This window comes from Xyrauchen texanus, chromosome 19 (assembly GCF_025860055.1).
Source record: "Xyrauchen texanus isolate HMW12.3.18 chromosome 19, RBS_HiC_50CHRs, whole genome shotgun sequence".
Lineage (NCBI taxonomy): Eukaryota > Metazoa > Chordata > Actinopteri > Cypriniformes > Catostomidae > Xyrauchen > Xyrauchen texanus.
The window spans coordinates 6727308-6747713 of record NC_068294.1 but is presented as its reverse complement, the minus strand read 5'-3'; the positions used below and the strand labels follow the sequence as shown (position 1 = coordinate 6747713).

General features: G+C 38.4%; 1 protein-coding gene across 1 annotated transcript in view; it reads right to left on the bottom strand.

The window, feature by feature from the left end:
• Window positions 1-10444: 10444 nt before the first annotated feature.
• kctd8 (potassium channel tetramerization domain containing 8) overlaps window positions 10445-20406 on the bottom strand; it is a 42346-nt gene continuing 32384 nt past the window's right edge. The window contains exon 2 of the mRNA XM_052150188.1: window positions 10445-11471. Coding sequence (XP_052006148.1) covers window positions 10945-11471 — 527 coding nt within the window. The 3' untranslated portion in view covers window positions 10445-10944. The remainder of the gene's footprint in view (window positions 11472-20406) is intronic.

Sequence of the window (20406 nt, the reverse complement as noted above, 5' to 3'; positions counted from 1 at the left end):
TCATCACTTGAATTTTCAAAGATCTGTGCTCCAAAGATCGAACCATATTTAAACTATTTGTGATATTATTTTTAATAAGCCAAGAAAAAAGTATTACTCCAATAAGTGAATTAATCATTATTCCCTTATTAAAACTAATTCCTTAGCTTATAATATAAATAATCTAATTATTTGTCATTTATCCTTCTGATAATGGTGGTCGAATGTGGCTAATTCCATTATAAAATTCCTTTATGGTGAAGGTACACGGATACTTTAATCCATACCGTGTGCATTAACACTACCAAAAATCCTACATGGGTCTTTGCACTTCATGGTAATATTAATAAGTCGCAATGTTTAGTTTTAAGGATAGTTTTGTTTACATGTAAGATAAGCATTGGTACAATGTTGAGTTGCCACTTGATATTTAATATTGGGCCTGAGTGAAACCAGTGGAGAACCATTATTTTATCCCATCAAGTGGGACATGGAAGTTATTTTGCAGGTAATGAACAACAGCAAAGACCATTTAAAGGTTTTAATGTGAACTTTTCACTGTATGTGTCCATTGTGTTCTGATGGGAGGATTTTTGAGTATGTTGTAATTGCAGTTGTCATTTCTTCTCTGTAGCGGAGCCATACGTGACAGGCAGCAGCGTGGATATGAGCCTTTTAATACAAGATACTAATGTATGCAATTGCTCAGACCACGGGTTTCTAAAACAGGTGAGGAAAACCACTTATGTCAATGTTGTCATGGAGATCAGAGAACAATGCAGATAATTCTTGGTCTTTTGTTTTCTATTCAAATATGTAATGTGCCTTCTGTCAGTGATACGTCTTGCATATATAAAATGAAGTGTTTTCATTTGGAGAGGGTTTAGTATGGAAAATTATTCTGCATAAGCATTTTTATAACAATGCTTAAAAACATCAACTAAACTGATGAGCCAAATCATTATGACCACCTGCCTAATATGCTGTTGGTCATCCACATGCTTCCAAAAAAGTGCCGATCTGCCGAGGCATGGAATATCATTGCCATGAAGGGGTGTACCAATGATGTTTAGGTAGGTGGCACATGTCAAATTGATGTCCACATGAATGGCTGGACCCAGGGTTTCCCAGCAGAACATTGTCCAGAGCATCAAACTCCCTCCACCAGCTTGTCGTCTTGCCATCACTCCTCCAGGTAAATGGTGCACACGTACATGTCCATCCACATAATGTAAAAGAAAAGGGGACTCATCGGACCAGGCGGCCTTCTTCCACTTCTCCAAGGTCCAGTTTCGACACTTGCGTGCCAACTGTAGACATTTTCGATGGTGGACAGGGATCATCATGGGCAATCTGACTGGTCTACGGCAATGCAGCCTCATACGCAGCATGGTGCAATGCACTGTGTGGACCAGGCAGGATAGCCTCCATTGACCTTGCACATCGATGATCCTTGGGGGCCCAACGCCCTGTCGCTGGTTTGTGGTTTGTCCCTCCTCGGACCACTGTCGGTAGGTAGCACCCCACAAGCCACACTTATTCCAAGATGCTCTGAGCCAGTTGTCTAGCATTAACAATTTGGCCTTAGTCAAAGTCACTCAGGTCTTTATTCCTGCCCATTTCTCCTGCATTCAACACATTGACTACGAGAACTGATTGTTCACTTACCATCTAATCTAACCGGAACTTGACATGCGGCCTAGTTAGGAAATTCAACATTATTCGCTTAACCTGTGTCATAATGTTTTGGCTCATCTGTGTATAATCATGCACAGTCAGGATAGCAAAATAAAGAGGTGTATCAATTTTTAAAAGAGAGGAGAAAACAATTCTAATATATTTTGTTGTTGATGTGAATCCAATCAAACTCAATGAGAGACATTTAGAAACCAAATTTGTCATTCTTCCTATTCAGCGTATGTTAATCATTTTCATATTGTTGGGTTTACTAAGTTCAGGGACATGTTTGACTTTAATGATGTTGTTTAATTTCGTACAGTTTTGTCAAATGGCACTGTGTTGGGTTGCAACTTGATGTCAAATGTAATATCTGGGTCCTAGAAAAACCACTTGAGAGCCATTGGTTTGGAACATATATCTGATCTTGCACAGAAAGAGAGTTGAATGGCAGCATTTTAAAGGCTGCATGTTTGCATTTAGATTAATATGGGTATGTGCTGGTATACGGGTCACAATCATAAAATAGGATATACTGATGTGTGTCACGTCTCGGCTTTAATTCACATACTGAACATTATATTCATGCTCTCAGTGGCTTGTGTTTGATAGAAGCAGAGATGCTCAGCCTTTCTAAGAATCGTTTCACCATCATTCAATTTAAAACGTCAGACTCTACACAATGACATAACTCATTCATCTTTTTCATTTCTACTTGACACAACAGTCTAAAGACAAGCCTGTTTCTCCATTAAAACAGTTCCATTAGTAAAACATCAGAATTTTAGTGATTTAAAAGCACAAATGCCAAGAGATGTTTCCATAACATCTTAACTTTTTTTAGTCAATATCAAGATTTAACCAATGGAGTCTTGTGGATTACGTTTATGCTGCCTTTATGTGCTTTTTGGACCTTCAAAATGTTGGTACCCATTCACTTGCATTGAACAGAGCTTAAATATATTTCTAAAAATGTTTCTTTATGTTCATCAGAAGAAAGTAAGTCATACACATCTGGGTTGGAATGAGGGTGAGTATATGATGAGTGAATTTTCATTTTTGGGTGAACTATCCCTTTAACTAAATAATTTAGATCCTAGGTTCAGCAAAAAATTTGTGAACCCCTGCTCTAGAGGGAAATCTTTGTCAAAGTTCCTGTAACTGGTCACGTTTTTCACCATTTTAATTACCTTTTTGTCTTCACTAGTTCATTTTAAATGGTCTTACAAAGACAAAAACAATTAATTATATTCCATGCAGTCTCTCGATCAATATGAGGTCACAAAGCATTTTTGTTTTAAAATTTTTTTTTAATTAAGTATTCATGCCAATTGCCCACCCTTACAAAACTTTAGAGTTCTGGCAAACTATAGCCGCATATACAATAATATAACCAGCTTCAGCTGTGTTTTGAAATATTGTAGCTTATGGTTCAAACTGGTCATAAGTTGGTCCAAACTGGTTTTAGTGGTTTACCAGCTTGACTACCATCTGATGTCGATATGGTTGAGCTGCTAGGGAACATTTATCTGTAGAGAACATTTTCAATTGGATATACCTCCCTGTGATGTAAAACAGGCTACGGGAAAATAAAATAAAATAAAAGCAAATCATTTTGGATAAATCTGTTGAAAATGTTCACAGGTATTCACCAACACTTAGTGCAAATTTTCTATAATATTCAGCTTGATCTCATGAGCATTACGTGACCGTAGCAGCGTTTTTGCAAAACATAAATGATGTACTTCATTACACATTTTGCTGTAGTTGTTACGTTCCTGTGTACTATCACGTTTATTTCACGTTTTCTTGTTGTCCGCTCCGTGTTTTCCGTTTCACCTGTCATCGATCCTGTTCCTTGTCACGTTTTCCCTGTTGTCCGCCCTGAGTCTCACTGTCCTTGTGAAAAACTACACTTCCCACAATTCCCAGATCTTCTCACTGCCATCACTGTGTCATTGTTTGCACCTGTTTGTCGTTTGTGATCCTCCTGTGTCTGTGTATATAAACCCTGTGTGTTTTCCACTCCTTGTCGATCGTTGTATGTGTTAGCTCCTTGTTTCCTGCCCGTGTTTCCCGTGTTTCCCGTGTTTCCCGTGTTTCCCGTGTTTCCCGTGTTTCCCGTGTTTCCCGTGTTTCCCGTGTTTCCCGTGTTTCCCGTGATTACTTACCCGTTCGAGGTTCCTGTGCCCTTTGTAGATGTTCCCGTGTCCTTTCAAAGGTTCAATCTCTGTTTTCCCATTGTGGATGTTTTCTTTTGTTCCTGTGTTTTTATGTGATTTTTAGTTGCCATAATAAATACTGTCTGTCCTGTCCTGCTTCCACACCCAGCATAACAGAACGATCGACCCACAATGGATCCAGCGGTGCAACAGGCGAACTTCAGACTCCTCTGCCTGAAACAAGAGGACCGTCCTGTGGAGGACCACATCCGCGACTTCCTCGAGCTGGCGAGTGTCGCGGACTTCCCAGACTCCTCCCTGGTGGCTTTCTTCAGGGGCAATCTGAACAGTTCGCTTAAGGAGCGGTTGCCACCGGCGACGCGCAGCTTGACTCTCCTGGAATTCGTGGAGGAGACTTTGCTGGTCTGCGGCTCGTCACTCACTGTGAGCGTTGTTGAGGAAGACCCTGCCTCTCCTCCCGCAGTGGTGACCCTCCAGTCTTCCATGGCTTTCGCGCCTGCCCCACCTGCCAGCAAGCCAACCTCCATGCCTGCCTTAATCCACAAACCAACGAGCCTGTAGCCTCGACCGTCCCTGAGCCAGCGCCTGTAGCCTCGACCGTCCCTGAGCCAGCGCCTGTAGCCTCGACCGTCCCTGAGCCAGCGCCTGTAGCCTCGACCGTCCCTGAGCCAGCGCCTGTAGCCTCGACCGTCCCTGAGCCAGCGCCAGTGGCCGTGACCGTCCAAGAGCCAGCGCCAGTAGCCAGGACCGCCCAAGAGCCAGCGCCAGTGGTCGTGCCCGTCCTAGAGCCAGCGCCTCTCGAGCCTTCCAGGGCTCCTCCTCCCGAGCCTTCCTGGGCTCCGCCTCGCAAGTCTCTCAAGTCTCTCGAGTCTTCTAGGGCTCCTCCTCCCGAGCTTTCCAGAGCTCCGCCTTCCGAGTTTCCCGAGCTTTCCAGAGCTCCGCCTTCCGAGTTACCCGAGCTTTCCAGAGCTCCGCCTTCCGAGTTACCCGAGCTTTCCAGAGCTCCGCCTTCCGAGCCTTCCAGGGCTCCGCCTCTCCAGTCTCTCGAGCCTCCTAGGGCTCCGCCTCTCGAGCCTTCCAGGGCTCCGCCCCTCAAGCCTTCCAGGGCTCCACCCCTCAAGCCTCTCGAGCCTCTCAGGGCTCCGCCCCTCTTGTGCCTATTGAAAACCAAAGCCGCCAGCGTATTCAAGGTTAATTGCAGAGGATTGACTGCATATGCAGGATGTCTTGCCAAAAGAGTATTGCAGTAGTCCAGTCTAGATATGACAAGAGCTTGGACAAGAAGTTATGTAGCATGCTCAGATAGGAAAGGTTGGATTTTCCTAATGTTATACAGTGCATATCTGCATGATTGAGCTGTCTTTGCAATGTGGTCCTTGAAGTTAAACTAATCATCAAGCACTACCCCAAAATTTCTTGTTGTCTTGAATGGTGTGATTGTTGACGAGTCTAGTTGAATTATAAAGTTAGGTTGTATAGCTGGGCTTGCTGGAACAACGAGACGTTCATTCTTTCAGACGTCCAGCACAAGATGTCTACCAGGCAGGGTGAGATCCATGCAGCAAACGTAGAACAGTCAGGCTGGATTTAGAGGTAGAGTTGTTTATTATCGGTATAGCAATGATAGGAAAATGAATGTGCCTGAATTACAGAAGCCAGTGATATCATGTATCTGGGGAAGAGGAGGGGTCCAAGCATTGAACCCTGAGGTAACCTGGTAGCTAGTCTGTGTGACTTCAACAACTCTCCCCTCCAGGTCACCCTGGGGGATCTACCTGTGAGATAAGACTCAAACCAGCAGATTACAGTTCATGTGATGCCCATTAATGAGAGGGTGGAAAAGAGGATCTGGTGGTTAACTGAATTGAAGGAAATAAACAGATCCAGAAGAATGATAACAGATTATATGGATGCCGCTTTAGCCGGACTCAGAGCTTCGGTGATGGACAGCAATGTAGTTTTTATTCAAGTTTTTTAGATTCAAATAACTTCTTCCTTCGGTTAGGACATAATTAATGTTCATTTTAAAGATACATTCTGTTTTTTCTTAAGTTTAATATATATTTTCATTTTGAAGGCAGGTGGTTATAGAGGTAGTGAGTGAAAGTGTAATATCATAATTTTTATAAAATAGCAGAATTAATTCAATTAAATGGTAAATTTGTGTTAAGAAATTTTAATAATCAAAATGGAAATGTTGGTGTTTTTAAAACTAATGTCAGGTCAAATGTAATAATTGTTTTAATAATTACTAATTAATTATACATTTTTAAAGCATGATTTTAAATCATGTTTTCATTTAAACTTCTCAACAAGGTCTTTAAGAAATTACTGACATTACAGCATCATTTTCTGTAAAGCTGCTCTGAAAATAAAAATAAAGAAAGAACATTTTTTTGGAACATTTTAAATCTGTATGGTATTTTTCTAAGTAGACAAGACTGAAAATGGTAAATGTTGCAGTCATTTTCCAAGAGCTTGAAATATGTAAAAGCAAAAAAAACATTAATCATCCATCATAACATGACACTTTTATTACAGGACATTAAGGCAAATCAACAGATAACAACTAATCACACATTTTGGGCATTTCAGGTTTCAGAGTAGACTAACACAATGCCTTGATTTAAACCCATTAAATGTTTAATTTCTAGGAGTCAACAGTGCTTTGTGCTTTTCAAACCTGTGTCCTGGATTGAGACAATGCCACATCTCAAACAGGCATTTACAGAATGTTGTGCTTTAAACATTCGCAAATCACACATCCATTTCTGGGCTATCATCTGCTCATTTCTCAAATCCATGCCGTCATGGAGATGGAAATGCACTGTGAATGCTCAATGACATTTGAAACTCAGCCTATGGCAGATGGAAAGATCGCTCCACAGTCTGGGATGACACTTTTTGGTAAACAATGTTTTGGAACAGTTTTCTGGACGTGGATTGCGTTACTGGCACAATGCCATGGCTATTTCTATTTCTATATATATAGGCTCAGTATTAAATACTTAAAGGAATAGTTTACCCCCACATGACTTGAACGCTATTGTTTTTGTCTTATGAAGTCATATGGTAGGTTTGTGTGATAAACAGACCAAAATAATAAAAAATGTTTTACTCAGAACCTTGACATCCACTACTTCCATATTACAATGCATTGTTGGAGAAACTAACTAGCTAGTCATGACTGTTCCCTAAAACCATGGTAACTTTGTCACACATCTGTCATTTTAGAAGAAAAGCCACCAAAGATGCATTCATGTAAGCATGATGTTTCAGAATGCTGCTTTCTGCAAACCCCGCCTGGAATAAGCAGTTTTCTAAAGTGCATGTAAACAGGGCCTTAAATCTTACAAAATGAAAAATATAAAGGGAATGAAAGATATAGAAGCCTCAGTAAAGTCTTATGACGTTAACACAATAAACAAGGAACTATGCTTCTAACCATAAGTGAAACCTTAGTTCCAAAGTACATTTCTTTCTCTTTCTTTCTTTCTTTCTTTTTTTTTTTTTGAGAATCAAATCACCTGGTAATTCTAAAATGTCCTCTACAAACACCTTAATAGAAATTCACATAAAAGACAAGAGTGTGTGCACACATACAGACAGAAGTATGAGAGAAGCACACACAAAACCACTTTACAAAATAAATTGCACATAACAATATGTCAATACGAAAGCAGCCAAGTTATTGAATAATTTTAGGCATCATCCAGAGAACACACTTTGAAAAAAAAATATATAATGTTGAGATTATTTCCATGATGGCCGGTCAAATTAAACCAACAATGAAATCATTTAAACTTGCAAAGTCAAAAAGAAAATGCATTGGTCAAATTAATCTGTGCTCATTACTACAATTTTTTGAATTGTAAGAACAATTTCAGAATTGAGAGTTGGAATAATAATTAAATTGGCCACGCCCCACAGGAGGTTAAATTGGAATTTGAATTGACCATACCCCTCGGGATGTTAAATTTGCATCGGTTACGCCCTTAATGATGATGAATTTGAATAAAATTGGCATTTTATTGGCCGCGCCCCACAGGAGGTTAAATCGGAATTTGAATTGACCATACCCCTCGGGATGTTCAATTTGCATCGGTTACGCCCTTCAGGATGTTGAATTTGAATTAGCCAAAAGCCTAAGGATGCTGAATTTGCATTTAAATGGAATTGGCCACACCCCTCAGAATGCTGAATTTGAATTTAAACTTAATTGGCCTCACACTTCCGGATGTTCAATTTAAACTGAATTGGTTACACCCTTCAGGATGTTGAATATACATTTAATTGGCTATGCTTTTGCCACACCCCTCAGCATGTTGAATTTAATTCACCACACCCTCACAGGATATTGAATTTAAATTGTTCATGCTCCTCAAGAAGGTTAAATTAAAATTTTAATTGACCACACCCCTCTGGATGTTTAATTTGAATTTAATTGGCTATGCCCTGGCCACACCCTTCAGGAAGTTAAATTTGGAATTTAAATTGAATTTGTCACAACCTTTAGGAAGTTAATTTGGCTACACCCTCAAAGGATGTTACATTTAAATTGGTCGCACCACTCAATGTGTTAAATTTGAATTTTTATTAAATTGGCCACACCCCCTAAGGATGTTAAATATGCATTTGAATTTAAATTGAATTGGTCACACCCCTTAACTGGAATTGGAATGACAGGTAGAGGAATTTACTGAATTGCAGTTCAAAGAAATTCAACAGAGTCACACTACAGAGGAATTTCATTAGTCCAACAAAGCATAAATAATTTCATAATTAATTCTGACTAATTATGCCTAGTAATTTCCTGATTTATAGACTTTTTTATTTATTTTTTTTACTGATCATTAAGTTCAGTAGTGTCAAAACAATTAACACAACAATACAGTACCTTAAAATGGCCACCACATTGTAATTAGTTAACTTAAATAATATATATATTGACATCAAAATCTGATTCAATTGATTAAATATTCAATATATAAAGTAAATTATGGAAACAAGTGATCTTTCACCATGGTCCATTAAATGAAAGTAAATATGTTAAATATAATGAAATACATATTGATTAAATACAAATGTCGGTAGCATTTCAAGCATTGATTAATACCAATTTAGTCTCGTGACAAACGTTATAATATGTAAGAGATGGCGAAACCGTAAGATATTGGATGGCTTGGCTTGTAAGAAAAGGTATGACTTTTATTCCCATAGAGACCAACCAAACAACAGAATTTCATATTGATACAAAAAAATGCAAAAATGACTGATGTATGTCAATAACATGCTTCCCTCGTCTCATTCCAAACCCAGTATTTTCTTTCTTTCATGGTACACTAAAATAATTTTCCAATTAAAATCATGTTTAGATTTGGGTTTGGGTAAGGGGTTAGACTTTATGGTTAAGTTTAGGTTACAAAAATTTTAGGGTTGGGAGGGTTACTTTGAAATGTATTCCACTACAGTAACATAGGTCAGTAAAATATTCTAAATACTTTGGATTACTTCTTCAGTACTGGTAGATTTCTTCACTTGTTTTGACTATAAAAATTCTGTCAGTACAGTAAGACAAAATACACATGTTAAAAATACATTCTCGGAAAACATAAATATCTGATGCAGTGTTGTTTCTAAAACAAGATCAATCAAACGTCTCTTGTTTTAAGGAATTTTTGATATTTTTACAGGAAAACAATAAAAATATTATTGTCAAGAATATTATTTTTTTTTCCTAATATCAAAGATCTTACTAGAAAAAAAAAGAAATTATGATCCAACGTGAATATTCTTGCTAAAAAAATATTATCGTGTCTGGTAACATGTGCATGTAAAATGGCTAGAAATAGCATTTTAGCTTAGCATAAAGCTAACAATTTATACAAGGTTTATTTCTATTTCTTCTGCTCCAAACTTACTTCAAACGTACTTCTCTGTCTGCTCGTATGAATGAACACATCATAAGAAAGTGTTTCACCGCTGTTCAAAAGCACTTTAGATCACATAATTTATATGTATAAATGTTTTCATCTGAAATAACTAAATATTAAATGAAACAAAGGACAATAAAATGCAAAGTAATCTCTTCAGTAATTAAAATACTTTTTTAATGTAACTGTATTCTAATTACAAATTATTTTATTTGCAACTGAAGTGGATTACAGTGGATTTCTCTGTGGAAGCAAAAGTCATACGTTTATGTACAAGCCACTAGTACAATTTTTCCATCTCATACTAATTATTATTACTTTTCATGAGACTGGGTTGGGTAATTCATACTGAAAATGAAACAATTTCTATAATTTCATTCCATTTTAATTCTACTTTCTTAAATTCAACTTTGAATAACAATTCTACATCATGTTTGCTACCTAAACTCAAAATCAGTTCCATTTGGAATTGTAAAGGCAATCTCTATTCACTTCTGAATGGAGCACAACCCTGTAGTATAGTATTGTAGATTCTGTTTAACTGATTCATGGAATGAATCTGAGGAGATTACTTTCTAATCAAGCTTAATAATTCTCAGCAAAAAGCTGTCCACAAATCTGTTTGTGTTGTATAAAAGACCTTTATATACTGTATATATATAAGACCAGCAATTCACATAAATCATATAGACTCTAGACTGATTCAAGTGCTTTGTATTTCTTCAGTGAAGTGACATGACTACCACAGGATTCATTTCTATTTCCACTTTGCCACTGTCTGTCAGTTCAGTACTTTACACTATAGAGTCTACATACTTTCAGAACAATGGAATGGCTCTTAGTTATTGAATCTCATCTTTATCAAAAACGTTTTCCTTCATCTATTTTTTTGGTAGTTCTTCAAGTTATAAAGAGATGAATACTACAGCAATGGTGCTGTCAATCCTTGTAGTTTCATGCCAAAAAATGTATCAAAGTGAAATTGGTTCTATTCCCAAGTTCTTTCTTTCAACTTTTTTTTTTCGATGATTGGTTGTTTGGTTCTGTTTCTCAATGTGTATCAAGTCCTTTGAGCAATTCTGTATTTTTGGAATTAAAACTATAGCAATATAGTGTGTATGATTGTGAATAGAATGTGTAGTTAAAACACATTCATCTATCCTGAGATTCCTTTAAAGGCCGTATTTCTGAAGTAGTTCCGACTGCCACTGCCGCTTGCGCTCTGGGAATGCCGGAGGAATCTTAATCTTTCGGAAATCTCGGATGCACTGTTTCATATCCTCTTCTGCATTTGGCCTCTCGAGAGTCTTCCTCCTGGTAAGACCACTGCCTCCACCTTCCCGTGGACACACCCCACTGGTGAGGGACTGGAACAGCTCACTGTTCCGCCGTTTATCCGGTAGCTCCATCCACTGCACGGAGGAACCTTTCTTTGGCGGTCGACCCAGAGTGAGCGTGCTCGGAGGCCGAGAGACAGAGTGCAGGGCACCACATGGGGCCAGGGAGCCCCCAACAACCTCGCCACGAGAAACCAGGATAGGGCCTCCATCCTGGGGCGAAGTGGCCTCGGAGTGGGTCTCAGAACTGGAGGTAGAGAGCTCGTTCAGGGAGGTCCCGCTCTCACTCGCCTTATCCAGCAGTTTCTCTGACTTGGGCTCCTCACTCTCCAATTTAGGGGATGCTGACTTGCAGGCAGGCCCTGGTGGATAGAGAAAAAAATTGCTGATAAAACAAAAGAAACCTCTAGATGCGAATGTCATAATCTCTGTATTGATGAAATGCTGAGCTCCTAGAATACTGTTTTGGTGTATTCTGTTACAAATCACAACAGTGCCATTTCTTTTTGCCTTTCCATCAGTTTAATTACCCATAAATCCACAAGCTGAAGCAGAAAGTCTCCATCTCTCCATAAAAAGTATTTCTTAAACCTAGGTTGCTATCCTTTTTCAGAAGTGTGTGGCAACATTTCAATATCAAATTATCTTAAGATGTGATACACATCACATCACATACACAAGACATACAGAGTATTCATAAAATAAATGTAAAAAAAAGAGAGATATGGGCTCATTTCTAAATTAATTTTCAACATAACTGAATTCTATCTTTACCATTGCTTTAGTCCAAAATCCAAAATGTAATATCATTTCCAAGTGAAACAGAATGGTACATGAGGAAAAAATGGCTCATATTCTACCTGTACTATTAAGTAATGAAGCGGCAGCAAGTTTACAGTACATGCATGTGTGTACATGCCATAAAGTAATTTCCAGCCAAGAAAGCCCTCATCAGTCAATTCATCAGTCATCAGTATTGTTTAACTCGTTCAATGTTTCACAAGCACATTCTGATTATTGTTACATTAATAAGCACCTAAGAGATTTTGACACTTTAAATAAATGTCACCTTTGTTAAAAAAGCGGTTCATTCTTGACGGGAAATTCATTAACAAATGCATTACAAATCATTATAAATGTTCCTCTCTGACCAGTAGGTGACGATTTGCACAAAGAATGTGAATCGCCAAAAACAAAAGAAGAAAAAAGTGAAAGTGGAGATTGATAATAAAAAATGCTTAAATATGAATCTGTTTCTCAACCACATCTATCATATCACTTCTGAATATATAGATTTTACCACTGGAGTCATCTGGATTACATTTATGTTGCCTTAATATGCTTTTTTACCTTAAAAGTTCTGGTCACCATTCACTTGCATTGTATTGAACTACAGAACTGAAATATTTTTCTAAACATTTTCGTTTGTGTTCAGCAGAAGAAAGAAAGTCATACACATCTGGGAGGGCGTGATGGTGAGTAAATTATTAGATCATTTTTTTATATATACAACTGTTCCTTTAAGGTGCAATTTAATAGGTAAGTTATGTTGAACATATGTTATAAAGCATTTATAACATGAGGTACAATGGTTCACTATTTGGCAAGTATTTCATGAAATTCACCCTTTCATGTATGCAGTTATAACTGTAACTATAATGTATAACTATATAACTATATATAACTATAAATGAGTTATAAACCCTTAACAAAGGAAACAAGCTTTAGCATCACTTAAATGATCCAATATGCCTATGTTGGCAAGTGATTTCAAATGTTAATTTACATGTCAATAAGTACTTGAGTCACACAGTATTTTTTTACTTTGTTTGTATGGCTGACAATATCAGTGTTACGTTATATGAATATATTATTTATATTTCAATTATTATTTCATTGTTACATTCAAATTGTTATTTGTACAGACTGCACACACATTCTGTTTCCTTTAGAAGACTTCAGAATGGAGATCCATTGCCTGCTGTATTATTTGCTCTAACTGGTCTACCAGGGCAAGTGCCATCAAATTAAATGAGGAGAAATAGTTATTCAGAAGTCCAAATGAGAGTCTTTGAGACCATATCAGTATTGTATAACAAGTGGCTAGAGAGGAAGTGTAATAAAATAAAGAGGATTTGGTGATATCGCCCAAAAGGAAAGTTGTTTTAGAGCTGGAGCAAGTTATAATATTTTGATGAAAGTTTACAAGCTTTTTTTAATTCTTTGGAATAAACCAGAAAATTATTCACAAAAGGACAAGGATCATGTATTACAAACCTTTGAGTTTATGTTGTAGGCCTAATGTATGAGAGGAAGCTATACATGTCCTGAGACAGAACGGTTTTTAATTATTTAGCTCAGCCCTAAGCAAACTTCAAAGCACTTGGGTCTGTGTCAGACACATGAACATTTTCTTCATAAACTGTAAATGATTGGACTTCTGTGCAATAAAACCTCTTTGGCAATTATATGAAAATATGTTCAGAGGATATAGAAGCTGTTTACACCACAGATTAAGACAAGTCGTAAGACAAGTTCATATCTTGATTCCATAAGAATCCTTTGCTGTCCAGACTTTAAGGCCTTTGGAACAAGCTTTCAACTTTTCTGTCACTTCTTGAGAGTAAACACTGCTGAAAAAACATCTCAAACCAGCCTAAACTCAGCTGGTTTGCTAATCTTTTCTCACAGTCTGGGTTACATTTCCCAAAAGCATTGTTAGCTAACTATGGTCACAAGTTCCACTGTTACCAACATAGTTTAATGATTTGGTGTTTTCCGAAAAGATAGTTCCAATGAACATTTGCAAACAGCATCGCAAAATTGTGTGTTTGAACTACAGCTCTCCACCTGCAGGAATAATATATTTCCTTGTTAGTGTGCTGTGTGGACATCATTTGACTTCGCTGATGCTTCTACTGCATATCTTTCATTCCATGTAAGTGCAGTGTAGTTCTAGCGGGAAGATTAGCAGCTGTACATCATCGCACCATTAGCTGGGTAATTCCCAGCCAATCACATGTAAGCTGTTGCTTTATAAGTCTGCTCACAATCTATCACATTGCTGTTTCAGTGAGCTAACACGGCAACCTCCACCACCCCACCACCACCAGTTGAGTCCCGTCCTGCACGGGGGTAGGCTCCTCGCCCCTGCCTCCTATCTCCGGCAGGATATGACGGATATATATATGATAGAAATATATATCTTTTATTCTATCAAGACTTCGACCATGTTTACATGAACTTAAGAAATCTGCTTATTCCGGGTTGCAGAATTTGGGGTTCTGAAACGTTATGTAAAGCAAATGCAGCCTTTTAAGGAATTAAAGGTTGTTAAGAAAAAGCACTTTAGCACATGGCTTCTGAGGGAGAACACGGATTATGTGTGCATGTTAATGCATAAGTAACATTCTTATAGATTTTTGAAGAGTGCGCATGTGCATATGTGCTGAAATGCATCGGGGGAACCCCAAAATCTGATGTAAAGAGAATACCCACTATTTCAAGGCAACGTATCTCTCGCATTCAACAGTGAACGCCACTTTTGTGTCTTCATCAGCATTCAACTGCTTTCTGGTGTATATGTAAATGAGCTATTATAATTTGATATCCACAAAAGTTAATGCATAGCATTATCAACAACAGTTCTTGTTGAACCGTGGTTCAAATTATGGAAGTTCAACATATTAAGTATGGTTTCGGGAAACAGACGGTTCTCCGATACGCAGTAGCTTGGTTCTCGGCCTCTCCTCCACCCTCTAATGGACGACAGCCATGCCTCCCCGGGTGGATCGGTGGCAGTCCTGTGGCCCCTGGAGGACGGAATGACCCGCCACGTTTTTGGTGGATGGTAGGGGTCTTCCCCATCCCTGGCAGCGTTAACCACTAAAGGTGGTTGGTTGGGAGCCCCTCCTCCCCTCGCGGTCCCCTCTGGCGGATGGCTGTGGCTGCTCCTTTGGTGTGGATGGTAGTGGCGAGAACTCCACTACGGCGCATCCCTCCTTCACAGATTTCGGCACCAGTGTAAAGGGATAAATGGAAATGAGGAGGCGGGAACCAGCTTGACAATATAAATAATAGGTTAATATAAAACTGAACCAAAAGAGACAAACACACACAGGTGTCGGGCAGCTGCCCATAAATTTCTCTCTCTCTCTCTCTCTCTCTGTCGCATCGCCATCTCCAGTCAGCCTTTATCTCTCTTAGAGGCTTGATTAGCCTGATAAGGGGCCGGGTGTGTAGCATCACTACCCAGCCTCGCCCTCCACCCACATACCCACATATGGGTACTTTTCAGATGGTCAGGCTGGAAGACCAGCTAGCCAACCAACTAAACCAGCTGAAGACCAGCTTAAACCAACTAAGACCAGCAAAGATGTTTTTTTTTCAACCAGGACATTAAACTCTGACATTTTTTAATAGAAAATTAAGTTTCATCTGATATCAACACAACAAACTCAACTAACTACATCTAATCGTTTATCTAGTATCTCTAACATGTTTGCACTGAATCGTGTGCCAGCTGTAATTGCATGCTTCAGCAAATCTCTTAATGTGATGCAGAGGAGCTGCTAATTGGTGATTAAATGTGGATATGGAGGCATAGCAGGAAACAAAGTGTTCATCAATCTCTCTCAAAGACATAGATAATTTGGGAGATCCGCTAGGTACATGGCACCTGACCATTGGCTGGAACACTGATCCCAGACCAGCAGACCTTTGTTGCAGCACTTGGGACATTTAAAAACAAAAAGGCACAAAACCAACTTGGTCTCTTAAAATATCATTCATTCTGAAAGCAATGCCTTGATGTACGTATCTCGACAGTTTTATGTTGAAATAAACAATAGAGGTGCTACATCGTAATCTACTTGAATTCACTTTCACACAAATCAAGTAAAATAGCAGATTATCAATTCATAAACACATATTTTTTGCCCTGTTCCTCACACGATTTTACTATAGAACATGACCTGAAAGACAATACATTTGAACAAGTTTTCATTATATAAACAACAACATTTCCAAACTTGATCGAGTGTAATTAAATTATGCAGAATATCAACATTTAGAGCACTTCAGATGCAAAGGACCAGGGTGAGAGTCCCGAAGAGCATGGTTGCTTCATCTATTGCATTTTTAATGTCACATTTGCTTTTTATCACACTATTGGTTAGGTTTAGGTTTAAGGTTAAGGGTGGGGAGGTAGTTTTAAACTCGATAGAGCATTAACCTTAAAATCCTTGGACTCTTTTTTCAAAAGTGCTTGGCGCAATGACCGTGCTTATCCAATTTTCTAAGAGAGCTAATTCTAAGTGCAATTTTCATGCCAGCGTAAAGTGCAAGTGGGTGTGAGAGGAAGTGTTTGCGCTATCTGTGGGTGTAAGCATGCAAACTGGGGGGTGTACTGTATGTAAATGAAGTGGTGCAAAGCGCAATTTGCTATTTTCCTGAGTGAATGGTCATTGTTCTAAGACATTTGAGAAGCAGGTCTGTTTTATTTGTAAAGTCTACACTCACTTCCTTTATTGTTTTACTGTTTGAAGGTCCCTCCTCCCAAGCTTCCTGTATGACGTCGAGCATGCTGCGCAGCCAATGCTCACAGAGTAGCTCAAATGGGGAAAACCCTGTGGAGGCTTGCGGGACCTTTCTCACTGCAAATAACGGGATCACACGACACATGTCCCCATCACCACAAAGAGTAATAACCATCAGTGCCTCCAGTAAATCAGAAGACATACTGGAGATTAAACGGATTAAATTAAATGGAGTCATATAAATTACTTTTATGCTGGATTTAATAACTGGTCGATCCTCCATTGGCAGCAATGACCTCAACCAAGTGTTTCCGGTAGCTGTGGATTAGACCTGCACAACATTCAGGAGTTTTGGACCATTCTTCCTTACAGAGCTGCTACAGCTCAGTCATATTCTTAGGTTGTCTGGTGTGAATGTCTCTCTTGAGGTAATTTCACTGCATCTCTATTGGGTTAAGGTCTGGGCTCTGACTGGGAAACTCCAAAAGGTGTATTTTCTTTTATGAAGTCATTCTGTAGTGGATTGACTTCGATATTTAGGGTCATTGTGCTGCTTCATCCTCCAACTTCTATTGAGATTCAGTTGGCACACAGCCACCCTGACTTTATCCTGTAGCATATGTTGATAAATTTGGGTATTCATTTAGTCTCGATGACGGCCCTATAGCAGCAAAGCATTCCCAAATCATGATGCTACCTCCACCGTACTTTACTGTTAAGATGTTTTTATGTTGGTATGCAGTGCCAAACAATCAAACCTTGGTTTCATCAGTCCATACATTTTTTTTCCCAGTAGCGTTATGGAGTGTAAAGCTGGTCTTTGGCAAACTTCAGGTTTTTGGTTGGAAATCAGCGGCTTCTTTGCCTGTTTTATGTTTTCTGTATAGTAGACTCATGAACAGAGATGTTAACCAGTTCCAATCATTCCTTCAAGTCTTTATCTGTCACTCTGGGGTTCTTTTTTACCTCATTGAGCATTCTGAGGTGTGCCCTTTGAGTCATCTTGTCTGGACCGCCACTTCTAGGGAGAGATTCCACAGTACTAAACAGTCTCCATTTACAGACAGTTTGTCTAAATGTGGACAGATGAATATCCAAGCCCTTCAAGATAGCTTTGTAACCCTTTCCAGCTTCATGCAAATAAACACGTCTTGAGTGTATCTTCTGAGATCTCTTTTTTGCGAGGCATGGTCCATGTCAGCAGATGCTTCTTGTGAATAGCAAACTCAAAATGTCTTAGTGCTTTTTAGAAGTCAAAGTAGCTCAAACCCACACCTCCAATCTCATTAATTTACTTGATACCAGCTTATCCAACACCTGACTCTAATTATATTTTGTTTACATTAATATCCTAGGGGTATGCATACTTTTTTCAGCCTACACTGTGAATGTTTATATATATATATATATATATATATATATACAAGAACAATACAATAATGTGTGTATTAATAGTTATAACAGATTGTGTTTTTTTCATTATCGTAAGTTAGATGAAGAACAAATCACATTTTAAGACAAATGTATACATAAATGAATGTCATTTCAAAGGGTTAACTTTTTCTTGCCACTATAGCCTATAATCTATGACCGGGGACCTGGTCAATGTCCTTGTAAAAAACGATTAACAAGCTGTAGACTTCACGGTATGCACCGACACATTGAAAGGTGGCGCTCATGTGGGCAACAAGTTCGATTCTAGCTTTTGTATTTTTTTTATTCAATTTGCCCCTCTCTCTGCTGTTTCTTCTCTCTTCTATCTATCTCTCTGTCCCTATACATCACAAGGATGAAAATAAAAATAAAACAATTATAAAACAGAAAAAATAGGCCAAATGCTTGCTGTTTTTCTAATGTGTTTGAAAGCACACACATTAATGTTGGATAATGACTGCTGAAATGTTAATTATCCTCCCAGCTGTCACAATGCTGTTGGCAGAGGGGCACAGGATTATCCCTCATCCAGGCCCCATCAAATAAAGACCAATTAGCTCTGGCAAAGACAGGCACCGTGTTAAAATCAAACAGAGAAACAACTGACTACAACTCATTCAGCTATTATAATGGATGTTGCTCTTACCACTGTCAATCCAAATTTGCCGTTATTGTAACATTTCTCAAAATTTTAAGAAAGTAATATGGGTTTATAACAACATAAGGGTGAGTAAATTATTACAGAATTCCAGTGATGGCATGCAAACTTTTATATCATTTAATGGAGTAGTCTAGGAATTCTACCCATCCCTGTGTGCATCTGTTTAGCATTTCTCAGCAGTGCCAGACACAATAGAACGCGCCCTGACCTTTGCCTGGGGAGAATGGATTATTGGAGAGGGAAGGAGAAAGAAAGAAGAAAAAAGACAAGTTGAACACAACACTGATATATATCATTGAAATGCACAGAGCATTTCTGCAGTAGGAATTGAAAAGGATTGAAGTGAGGCAAAATCTGATATGGATTTCAAGACGAGCGTAATCCCGCAGGGCAAACACAGGATTAAAGGAAGTCTGGCCATCAACTGGGAGGTCAAGCAGCAAGGCATAGGTACTACTGAAAGTGAGTGACCTTCAGGATTGATACAAAAATGAAAGACCCAGAGAAAAGGTTTCGATGTGATAATGCAGTAGATGGGTAGAGGTTATGATATAATTGTGATGACTGTGATAAAAGCACCAATCAGACACCTGTTCCACTGGAAGCAGAAATAGATTGTGCTTTATCTAGATGTCCTTGTGAAACTGATAAGAGACGAAGAGAAAATACTTGGGAATTAGGTTTCCATGCAATAAAATATCTGAGCCTTTGTAATAACACAGCAAATATCACTTTTACTGTTGTTCATACTTAAGGCCCTTTCACACCAAATGCAACTTGTTGCTGCAATGACGATTTTGAAAAAGAAAGAAAGAAAGAAATACAAAAATGTTTCTTGCCCAGCAATAAAATGCCACGACGAATAAAATATGGTTGTGTCTAGACGGTAGCTGTCTCATGTCAAGATTCTTGCTCATGCACGTTCTGCTTATGCTTTCGCTGCTCTCACTGGGATGCAAAGTGGTGAAAATAATTAATTAGTTTATGCACAGTAAAAATATTATTTTAAATGTTCTGTTTTGATAAATAATCATTCTTAATGAGAAATGTTTGACATAATTAATTTGATAATTTCAGTTCTAAATTTGCTTGGGACATTGTTCACTGGTGGAAAAATATATCAGTTGGCTCTAAGTTAAAGCACCTCAATGATTGTTCTAGTCAGCATTAATGTAAGAGGTTACGGGTTCACATCTATCCTTTAGTAACTTTTTATTTTAACAAACCATAATTTCATTTGAAGCTCCAAAGGCCAGTCATGATAAATGTCACCCATACGACTCCACTGGTTAAATGAATCTCTTCTAAAGCAAAGCAATCGCTTTAGCTGGGAAAAAGATCAATATTAAAGTGCTTTTTAAATATAAATCTCCGCTTCTGGTCAGCAGCAATACGCACATCTACGAGAGGACGGAGTTAACACAGTGAAAATATGAGCTTTGGACAGGGGTGAAAATTTCATCAAAATCTTGGGGGGGACAATAAACATAACAATTCTCAAGAGCAATTTTTGAAGGGGACACCAAGGGTTTTTTTGTTGTTGCCCCGTTTGCATTTGTATTATTTTATTTCTTAAACAATTATTTTAAGAATATATCATTATATTATTTACACTACACATATTTTAATGATATTTTAGGGGGGGACAACTCTCAGATAGGGGGT